The sequence below is a fragment of the Mesoplodon densirostris genome, chromosome 2 (assembly GCF_025265405.1).
Source record: "Mesoplodon densirostris isolate mMesDen1 chromosome 2, mMesDen1 primary haplotype, whole genome shotgun sequence".
Taxonomy (NCBI): Eukaryota; Metazoa; Chordata; class Mammalia; order Artiodactyla; family Ziphiidae; genus Mesoplodon; species Mesoplodon densirostris.
Window position 1 is genome coordinate 8,001,297 of NC_082662.1, and position 11,231 is coordinate 8,012,527.

The 11,231-nt window shown below is 45.7% G+C and overlaps 1 protein-coding gene across 1 annotated transcript; it reads left to right on the forward strand.

The window, feature by feature from the left end:
• Positions 1–362: 362 nt before the first annotated feature.
• CENPS (centromere protein S) lies at positions 363–11,231 on the forward strand. The gene is made up of 5 exons (XM_060088955.1): positions 363–474; positions 3,388–3,511; positions 4,310–4,343; positions 9,022–9,088; positions 10,802–11,231. The coding sequence occupies exons 1-5, from the start codon at positions 421–423 to the stop codon at positions 10,940–10,942; spliced, it is 420 nt and encodes a 139-aa protein (XP_059944938.1). The 5' UTR covers positions 363–420; the 3' UTR covers positions 10,943–11,231.

Genomic DNA, 11,231 nt, shown 5'->3' on the forward strand with positions numbered 1-11,231 from the left:
TTGTGACACTACAGAATTAGAAAAACCCACACTGGATTTTGCAAGGCACACCAAGGTTACAGCCGCATGTAACTTACAATACAGAGTTGTGTACCATTGTCCCTACTCTTTCTCTCTCTCTCTCTCTCCCCGCCCCACCCCCCACCCCACCCCCGGGAGCCGGTGCTGCCCACTGTGCTCCGCGCAGAGCTGGCTCTGGGGTTCCCGGGGAGCTCGGCTTGGGCGGGGCAGGAGCAGACAGGCTGCGAGGCGCCCTTCCCAGAGTCACCGCTAGGGGGCGAGAGCGAGGCAGACGGCAGCTTCGCGCTTTGGCCCCCCACGCGGCCCGTCGCCCGGCGCCGCGGCGGGAAAATCCGACTGGTCCTTCCCGGCCACCGCCTCCTTCTGTCATCGCGCGCCTGCCAGGATCCGCCCGCGGTGATGATGGAGGAGGAGAAGGGGGCCGAGGAGCAGCAGCGATTCTCTTACCAACAGGTACCGGAGAATGCTGGGGGAGGACGGCGTCTAGATTGTGCAGGGGAGAAAAAGGCCCTGCCTCCGCCCGCCCTCGTCTTCTTGCCGGGGTCGGAGGGCGAGCTCGAGCTTGCTCGGGCCGTCTCGGGCCGGCTCCGGCCGCCTGGCGCCTGCGCTTAGGCCAGCTCTGCTGCTGCGGGGGGTGCTGGGAGGCGGTTTCTATGGTATCGCGGATCGGAGCGTGCGGGCGGCGGCGCAGGAAGGGAGAGTCCGCGGAAGTTCCTGCGGCAGCGCTCCGCGGAGGCCGGCGGCTAGGGCCCCTCTGGTTTTGGGGCAGCCTCAGTCTCCTCGGACAGGGTCGTTGTGAGGCGCCTGGCACGCGGCACAAGCTCTAAAATGTTGGCTCCCTTAACCCGTGCGCTCTCCGTCCTGCCCGCGAGGAGACAAGCCTCAGACCCTGGTGCAAACCTAGGCCGTCCGGCTCCCGAGCCCATCGGATGTGGGTTCGAATCTCGACTCCGCCCGGAGGGTTGTGTTGACTCTGCCCACACTCAGTTTTCCTAGATGGAAAATCGGATAATAACCAGTTCTCGGGGTAGTTATGGGTATCCAGTCCTTTAGTCAGCACCGGAATAAATACCGCGTGGCAGAGTCGTGAGAACAGTGTTGTAAAGAGGTGAAAACCAAGAACCAGGGTGGCAACCTCGGGGAGGATTAACCGAAGAGACACGGGAATGAGTTCCTAAGGTTCAGACGCTCTTTACCCACTCCCTTCCTTTATTTTGAAGTTCAAGCCTTCAAGAAACGGTTGCAAGCATAATGTATTCATCACCCATATGCCCCTCACCTCGATTCACTGATTAACATTTTGCTGTATTTGCTCCCTTGCTCCTTTTTTCGGAATTATTTGAGAATTAAATACACTTGACACTTCACCTTTAAATTTTAATACTTTAGCATGCTTCTCCCAAGAACAAGGGCATTCTGTGACATAATCTCTGATCACGCTCAGGAAGTTTGATATTGATAAAATACTATGATCTAATGTCAGTCCATATTCAATTTCTCCCAGTTGTCCGAAAGATGTTCTTTTTTTTCTTTTTATTTATTTATTTATTTTTGGCTGCATTGGGTCTTCGTTGCTGCGTGCGGGGGCTACTCTTTGTTGCAGTGAGTGGGTTTCTCACTGCAGTGGCTTCTCTTGTTGCGGAGCACGGGCTCTAGGTGCTCGGGCTTCAGTAGTTGTGGCACACTAGGAGGTAGGCTCTTCTGGACCAGGGCTCGAACCCGTGTCTCCTGCATTAGCAGGTGGATTCTTAACCACTGCGCCACCAGGGAAGCTCCCAAAGATGTTCTTTAGTGGTCTTTTTTCTTCATCCAGGATCCAGTCAGGGGTCATGCCTCGCATCAAGTGGTCCTGGCTTCGGTCTTCCCTGGAAACGTTCTCCACCTTCTTTGTGTTTCATGACACTGGTGGTTTCCAGGAGTCCATTCATGGCACAGGTGTGGCGGGAGATAATCTCTTTGAGAGCAGGGACCGTCTTTTTCAGTTTTGTGTTCTCAGCCCCTAGTACAGAGCGTGGCTCTCAATAGACAACGCTTACTGAGTAAGTGAGTGAGACTGCAAAGATGGACTGAGAAATTTGAACCCCGTTCTCTACGCAGTGGTGAGCGGGGCGGGGGATCCAGCCGTTCACTCAGCCAGCTGTTCTTGCCACTAGGTGGGCAGCCGTGAACAGCACTTGAAGGGTCCCGCCTTCGAGGAGTTTAGAGTCTAGAGATTTAGCCTCTCAGTGTTCAGCATCCAAGAAGGCACTTAGCCCGCTCCAGGAGGTGGTGGGGAGGGGCCGGCAGAGAAAACTTTTGGGCAGTCGGAAGGATCCCTGTCCTGTTCCCCCGCCCCTAACCTCACCTCTACACATACCTACAAAAGATCCCTTGGAGGGTCTTTATCCCTCCCAGGGGGGTGGTCTCTTTGTCTCCTCCCACCAATGCCCTCCACTTACCTACTCTTGTGACATCTGAAACTAAGGAACGTAGGTCCCTTGCTTATCTGCCTGGCCTCTACTCTGGGGTCCTGGACTTGTGTTTTTGCAGTTCCTCCTCATCTTGCTTCTACCGTGAACACTTGCTGGTAGAGTTGATACTGTCTTGGGTGCAGCTGTCACCGTGTCCACTTCAGCTCTGTTTCCAGCACAGGTGGAGCCCACACAGGGCTCAGCAAGTTTATTCACATGAGACGGAGACCTTGGCTTAGCTTGTTTGGCTTCTTTACTCCTCCGCATGGGTAGAGGTATGTTTTCCAGCACCTGAAAGGGTTGCTGAGGAGCAGTGAGGGTCCTGGTGAGGGGGGCTGGCAAACCAGCAAGTCAGAGGAGGCTCCGACCTAGCAAACCAGCAAAATAGAGGAGGCTCCGACCTAGCAAACCAGCACATCAGAGGAGGCTCCGACGTAGTCTCATGCAGGACAGGGGCTGGCAAGGACTTGAAGCACAGGGACGGGATCCTTTTGCATTTGCTTGATTAACCCCCATATGGGGGCAGAAATCCCTGTCTTTTTTCATTGTGTTGCCCAGACTCCTAGCACACGCCTTCACGCAGTAAGCACTTGGCACATAAATGTGGAGTAACTGAGTAAAGTCACATAGATGCCTCCCAAGTACCAGCCTGCCTTCATTCCCTGCTGAATTGCCATCATAACTCCTTACCTTTACTTGACCTAAATCATAACCGTTAACCAGAAAGTAATGTTTCTACAAGTCACACTCCAGAGGGCCCCACTAATTTTTTAGTACAGTTGAAAAGTCACTCAGCCATTATGGAAAGTGCTGAAGGAATTAGGGTGAGCAGACCCTCTCCTTGATCTTAATTTTTTAAGATGTGAAAAGCTCTTATTTGCACTCTTACCCACGAAGTGTTTTGATTTTGCTTCAGAGGCTAAAGGCAGCGGTTCACTACACTGTTGGCTGTCTTTGTGAGGAAGTTGCGTCGGACAAAGAGATGCAGTTCCGCAAACAAACCATTGCAGCGATTTCGGAGGTGACTTTTCAACAGTGCGGTATGCAGCCCCGGTCTTCCTGTAGATGTAGAGAAAGCCCAGAGGTGGATTTGCCTGGGAGAAACGTGCCGGGGGCGGGGGGGCGGCGGTGCCGTGGCATGTCTTACCAGCAGACAGAGAACATTATCATTGGACACCGTTCATGAAACGTTCCTTTTATCGGCCGTAAGATTCAGATAGTTTATGGAAAGAACTTTTTTTTTTTTCTTTCTATTACCCTAACACGGGGGCATCAGCACCTTTATTTTATTGTGCTTTAAACTGCCGGGAACATTAGACATAAATTTCATTGCTTTATAACTTTTTTATATCACCCACAGTTTGACAGTTGAACTTGCAGCCTTGGTATTTGCTTGACTTCAGAGGAGATTAATGTCCTTCTAAGCCCTAACTCGTAGCAAAATTTAAAGTTAGGGATAGTTTCTAGGAAGGAAAGGTGTAGCCACAATCACCACAGGCTTGTAATGAAGGGTGGAGGGGGCCAGGGAGGACAAGGAGGTCATAATGAATCCAGTGATGGACCTGCCTGAAGGGCCTCCTCTCACCTTTAAAAGGATTTGTTGTATTAGTCATTGTACCTACTGTAGACATTGAGATTTCACTTTTCTCCCTCTGAAATAAGATTGAGATGGGGGGTGGATTTCCCTGGTGGTCTAGTGGTTAAGATTCTGTGCTTCCAAAGCAGGGGGCATGAGTTCGATTCCTGGTTGGGGAACTAAGATCCCACATTCCATGCAGCACTGCTGAAAAAAAAAATTGCTATAGGGTAGCTAAAGCACATCTCTTTTTCTCTTTCAGAAAATTTTGCCAAAGACCTTGAAATGTTTGCAAGGTGGGTAGAGAGCTTGATTGTGAGATCTTTGTTTGTTTACATGCTATTGATACGCCCCATCTGGTGGTGAATTTTAGGAGAGCTTTAGCTTTTTCTTTCCCCTGTGCTTTGTGGATGCTCAATCTCCAATCATGATTCTGTGAGAATTTAACATCTGCTTTAATCACTGTCCATTCAGACTTGATTTGGCATTTTTTGAAGCTTTCCAAGTATTTTTTGTTAATGGAACCAAAGTTATTCAGTTCCAGGTTAAAAAGGTATGAATCATGTCTCCAGGACTCTGTGCACAGTACGTGTGCTTTTAAGGCCATTTCTGCAGGTGGTGCAGTGCTGGGGCGTGAGGCTGGGCGCCCAGGCTGGGCTGCGTTGTGCTCTGCGGGGAAGCTCGCAGGTGTAGGGATAATACAGCCCCGCGGCCCGTCAGCCCTGCATTTGCTGAGCTTGTTACGAGTGAGACACACGCTCCTTGAAAAGTGTGTGACTTACTTTCAGCTGGTAAAGTGTTAGCTTTTACAGGTGATTTATGCTCCTCTCTTCAATTAGTACCGCAGGTAATTGAAAACAATTGCAATGAATTGCTTTCATGAAGCAATTTGAATGAGGAAGGCCTGAAAGGGCCAAAGCTTTCTAATTTGCTCCCACTTCTGATTTGGTGCCAGCCTCTCCCACACCCCATACTTTTCACCTTGCTCCTATTAGCTCTTTGTTTCTCCGATGAATATTCTGAATGAATTAAAGCAGTAGGTTCTCAGAGGGCAGGCTCTAAATCTTTCCTATTCCTGTATATGAGTCCCCAAAAACCGCTTAGCATCTTTAGCTTGGCCAGAAGGGATAAGGATAATGTATGGGATACTGATAGCTCATATGGCTTATCATTGTTAATTCAGGTGGTTGCCCCTTACCTGTGCCTCGTGCCCACCCCCACTCTGAGTCTCCTGTGAAATACATTTACTACCTTTACTTGCCATTTCTTTTCTTCTTTTTTTTTTTTAAAATATGAGCCCTTTATATTACAAAGGAAAACACAAAAATGTAAATAAGTAGACAATGGTTATTTGATTTGAACATAGAGTTTATCAATACAGATCACCTCAGCACTATTGACATTTTGGACTGGATAATTCCTGTTCTGGTGGTGGCTGTCCTGTGCATTTTAGTGTGTTTAGTGGCACCCCTGGCCTCTACCCACTAGATGCCTGTAGCAAGCCCTCAGGTGTGAGTTTCCTTGCTATTTCTGTGTTAGTTGTGGGAAAAGACAATGAAAAACTTTAAATACTTCTAAATACTAGGAGTAAAAATGAAATTAGGGGACTTCCCTGGTGGTCCAGTGGTTAAGACTCCACACTCCCAATTCAGGGGGCCTAGGTTCGATCCCTGGTCAGGGAACTAGATCCCACATGCCGCAACTAAAAGATCCTGCACATGGCAACAAAGATCCAGCGTGCCACAACTAAGACCCGGCACAGCCAAAAAAAAAAAAACCTACAGAGATTTTAAAAAACTTAAAAAGAAATAAAATTAGAACTATTTAGCATTGTAACACATTAAGCTTTCAGGTACTCTGTGTTTTTTATAGTTTTTTTTTTAATAGTCATCATGCTGTACATTACATTCCCATGATTGTCTTTTTTTTTTTTTTTTTAATTTATTTGGTTGCACCGGGTCTCAGATGTGGCAGGCATGCTCCTAAGTTGTGCCTCACAGGCTCCTTAGTTGCAGCTCACTGGCTGTTTAGTGGTGGCACGTTTACTCCTTAGTTGTGGCATGTGAACTCTTAGTTGCAGCACGCATGTGGGATCTAGTTCCCTGACCAGGGATCAAACCCGGGCCCCCAGCATTGGGAGCGTGGAGTCTTCACCACTGCGCCACAAGGGGAGTCCCTGTGTTTTTTATAGTTACGTTAAGTCCATTTCCTTTTGCTGGGCACTGGGGCAGAGTGGTGTGTGGGTATCACTTAGACTGTCAGCTCCACAAGGAAGGACGTCATCTTTTGAGTAAAGGAGTCTGTGTAAAGGCTATTAGCCTATGTTCTCTGAGTGAGGCTTTACTAGGAGATGCCGCCTCTTCTGTGGTGCTCACGTGGGTGCACCAGGGCTCCTCAGACGTCCTCCCAAGGACCCTGAGCGAACACAGGCACAGATTTTCTTTGAAGACTCATCCATTGTCTTAATTTTACATTCGTTTTCAAAATAGTCCAGTTTGCTCTCATATGACAAATCCTGTTTTAAAGTTTATCACTGAATAAAATTGATGTTCCCAGAAGGTCAACTCTATCCTGTGGTTTTGAGTTTTCCCTGTCACATAGTCCCTGCACTTAGAACTACAATATGATTACCCCAGTTTGAGAAGTCTGAAATACATACTGTTTCAGGTTGGCTATATATTAAATAGTCTCTGGAGGCTGGGAACCTAACCAGTGTTTGTAACGTTGTTTCTATGAAATAAAATGCATTTAAATTGTAAATACTATAAACTCAATTCAGCTGTAAACTTTGGAAGATCATCTCCCAATTTAAGTTGTGAATTTCCCTTATTTAGCTTTGAAATCTCTAGTCACCTAATATTGTTAACATGTTAAAGATGAAACATTTTGAAGAAGATCGATATTCTACAGTAAATAAATTCTAGGGACATTTTGGGAATAATCTTTGAAACCTGTGTTGCTAAAAGTGTTATATGAAAAATCCCTTTGTTACGTTCCCTAGAGTAATTTTCTGGAGCCAGAGGTTTGATTTAGGAGAATCTCTGATGTGCAGTGGCTGGCATAGGATATACCTGCTTCTCCATCTGGGAAAGTGGTAACATTAAAACATGGTGCAGAGGGGACTTCTCTGGTGGTCCAGTGGCCAGAGCTCCATGCTCCCAACGCAGGGGGCCCAGGTTTGATCCCTGGTCGGGGAACTGGATTCCACACGCCACAACTAAGAGTTGGCACACTGCAGCTATGAGTTGGCGTGCTGCAATGAAGATCCTACGTGCCACAACTAAGACCAGGTGCAGCCAAGTAAATAAATAAATAAATATTTAAAAAAAGAATAAAGAATATGGTGCAGAGAAACCAGATGACAAGCTGAGTGGTAGAGACGATTGACTCTGCTGTTTCCTAAATGCTTCTCGTGAACAGGTAAGCTAATCTTACTCTGTGAATAGTTCAGTGTGCTGCTTCCTCTTACCTACTCCTCGTATGGCACTTTACCAAGGCGGTAATACCACCAGAGCAGCCTGATTGTGTGATAGAGATGAAGGCCATGGTGTGTCCATGGCACCTAATGTCCTGCACACAGGGAACCTGTGGACTGGCTTCTTACTTAGTGGCTGCCATTTTATCACCTTTTTAAAAAAAATTTGTTTATTTTATTTATTTATTTTTGGCTGCCTTGGGTCTTCGTTGCTGCGTGCAGCCTTTTTCTAGTTGCGGCAAGCCAGCTTCCATTGTGGTGGCTTCTTGTTGCAGAGCACGGGCTCTAGGCGCGCGGGCTCTAGAGCACAGGCTCAGCAGTTGTGGCGCATGGGCTTAGTTGCTCTGCGGCATGTGGGATCTTCCCGCACCAGGGCTCGAACTCATATCCCCCGCTTTGGCAGGTGGATTCTTAACCACTATGCCACCAGGGAAGTCCTCTGTCACCTTCTGTCTGACTTTTTTCCCCCTTTCCTCTGTTCTGGTCCTTGCAGGTGGCTAGTTAGAAGTTATCTTCTGACATGGGTATTATATCAGGACAGGCAGATATTGTCAATCATGATGAGATGGCACATGATGTTTTCACACTTAGCAGGATGTGAAAGACTAACTTGGCCAAATTATGGAGTGTAATTTCTGTGATTTTATCTTTAACTCAACAGTGAGGACTTACTGTGTGCTGCCACTTTGATAGTTATTAAGGATACAAAGATTCCTCCTTATTTCTACTTACAAAGTTCCTACTTATTTTTGGAGGAAGTTAGAAATGGCAAGAAAGGGTGTAATTAGAGTAATAAATTATTGAATAGAGCTTATTATCTCAAATTACCTTTTAAAGCAGACATAGGAGGACTGGAACAAGAACTTGAGTCCATGTTGTGAGCAAGAAACAGACTCCAGTTGAAAGGATGTTCTTTGTTCTAACTGGGCTGTTGTCGGGGGAATGCATCATCTCCTAGTTGGGAAATGGGATATTAGGAGACACCCGCACAAGCTTTTCCCTGTAATGTAGCCTTTGGAGAAGAGCTTTAGGACCTTGGTGTAAGTGAAGCCATGCTTCATGGAAAGTCTCTGTTCTTCTATTTAACGTCTACTTAAGCAGAGACGATCTTTGTATTGTGAGCTCTGTGTCATTCTCTTTTCACTGAAGGTTCTTGCTTTTTGTATGGTGGTCTCTGTGTCCATTGTGACCAAGCAGGCCATTTGGGAAGGGTTTAACACCCCTCACTCCTTTCCCTGCTCATATTCTCCAAGCACGCTGGCCCTCAGGTGGAGGTGGACAGACGGGCTTCTGCTTTCTCTCAGTCTCTTTATTTAGTTGGTATCTTGGCTCGTCACTTCACTCATTTTTGTGTCACTGTTGCTTAATGACCTTAATCTGAAAAGATGGGCTACTTAGAGATCCTTGCTGCTGTGAAGTCTGGCCATGAACTTTTGTGCTTCATCAAAACTTTAAATAATACCAAACATTTTGGTGAATTGTCTCTGCCCTTTCTACAGACATGCGAAAAGAAGCACCATTAACACTGAAGATGTGAAGCTCTTAGCCAGGAGGAATAATTCACTGGTGAGAGATGAATTTCTTTCCTCACTCCCCTTTCCCATCAGAATACATTATTCCCAATTAATCACTTGCAGCCATGAAGTGATTCCCCAGGGCACCTTGCATTAAAAATGAGAGATGCTTGAACCATTGAGACCTGCCCGTAATTTATAGGCTTTCTTTCATTATGATGGATCTTACTAAGCCAATTTGAAATTTTCTAATCAGTGCTCTCTGGATTCATAATTTGCCTTTTTTGTAATATCTCAAAACTTCGGTCCCGTGTTTCATTTGGAGCATGATGTCAGAGACAGGTCGCAGGCCAGAGTGTATGGGGATAGTTTCATTATGGTGCCCACAGTTCTGTTGGGCCAGGTATGGAAAGAGTATCTGTACATCTGGGATGTGCAGGAAATTGAGCACATTGTCTGTCTTTTCAAAGAAGTCTAGACATCATCTTGACCAAAAGCCCTCATTTTACAGGTGATGCTGTGATTGTCCCAGGCTAGTAGCTGTGGCCGATGGCAGATCCAGGACACCTGTGAGGTTTCCTGACTTAGTCTGATCTTAGCAGTTAAAATACTTCACGTTCCTCCCCAGAATGTGAGCTCCACAATGGCAGGGATTTTTGTCCCCTTCTCTGCTCCCTCTGCCGTGCCTACAATAGGGCCCGGCCCACGGTAGGTGCTCACGAGTAGTTGCTGAATGAATGAACTTGTGTAGCACTTGGCAGTTTACACAGGACTTTGATTGATAATATTTTACATATATTATTTAAAGCTCACAACTACCCTCTGAGGGTTTTCAATAACATGACTAGATAGCCCCATTTTACAGGCTAGGCTACTGGAGTTAAGTAACTTCCCAAAGTTAAATAGGAAGTTTTCTGGTTGACAGCTGAACCTTAACCTTTGAACCCTGAATCTAGTGCTGTTTCCACTGGGCTGTTTTCTGTCTCTGTTCTTCTAATATTATTTGTCCAAAGTTTAAGTCAAGATTAAGGGTGATATGATTCCCGAGTAAAATAGCTCAGGTGCCCCGTGCTGCCGTGGATCAGTGGAAAAGACATTTCTCTCTCCTCATAAATCCTCTGTCATAACTCTTACTTGGTCAGCTTCAGTGAACAATTTCTACCTTTTGCCAAGGAATCGTCAGTGCAAGTCATCTTAGACTATTAATTGGCAAGTTTCCTGCTTAGTGCATATTTGTCTACTTCAGAATGTTGTTTTTATTTTGGATTCTTAATTTTTTTTATCTGACAGAAACTTATTACTGAAGAGTTGCAGCTAAATTTGTGCATTAGACTAAATCTTCCCTGAGGGCAGGGACCTTGTCTTATTTCCCTTGTATCTCTAGTATCTGGTACACAGTAGTTGCTCAATAATTTTATTTATTTATTTTTTGCTCAATAATTTTAGTTGGATAAATTTAGGGGCATGTTGACTATATGTGTGCTTTGTAGAGTATATTTGTGATTGGCATGCCTTCTGTAAGCTACAAGTTTTAATTCTTTTGATTTTTCAAGGAACTCCTACCTGTTTGGTAGGATATGTAGCAGTGAGTTGACTTCTGAGGTTGATTCCTTCTTCCAGAAAAAATTTGCAGCTGTGTCTTAACTCTAAGGAATGTAACCCAGGGTGGGAGTGGTTGGGAAACGGTGTAGATTTTTTTCTACCCTTAGGCTTATAAATGGCTTTACAACCAGATAAAAATGTAGTTAAAAAAATTTTTTTATAGCTAAAATTCATCACAGAGAAAAATGAAGACATCGCTCAGTTTAACCTGGAACGAAAAGCAAAGAAGAAAAAGAAGTTAGAGGATGAAAACAAACATTCAGTGGAGGCAGCAGAGGCTGGTGTAGTGGAAAGTGAGAATTAAAGTCTGTCGCCATTTGGAGGAAGCAGCCTTCAGGTGGAGCCACTAAAAACGTATTGCCAACAACGGGTTTTGAAAGGGTAAGTGGAGATTAGAAAACAAAAAAGGCTTGGCGGCTTTTTATACTGTATTCTCCAAGTCACTGACTGCAAAAGGTGGTTTAAAAGAGAACTGGAAACTCTTAAGCAAAATACTCCCATGTCTTACTGAAGCACATGAAAAAGGTGTGTGTTTGAATGGTATATATTGGAAATTGTATCTATTGCAGTTAATAAAATTGTGTTAGCAATTA

Bases quoted from the DNA above. Each gene is read 5' to 3' on its own strand.
- CENPS (XM_060088955.1), top strand. From the start codon at position 421: ATGATGGAGGAGGAGAAGGGGGCCGAGGAGCAGCAGCGATTCTCTTAC. The intron at 475-3,387 runs GTACCGGAGAAT...ATTTTGCTTCAG, and splicing joins AGCGATTCTCTTACCAACAG to AGGCTAAAGGCAGCGGTTCA. The intron at 3,512-4,309 runs GTATGCAGCCCC...TTTCTCTTTCAG, and splicing joins GGTGACTTTTCAACAGTGCG to AAAATTTTGCCAAAGACCTT.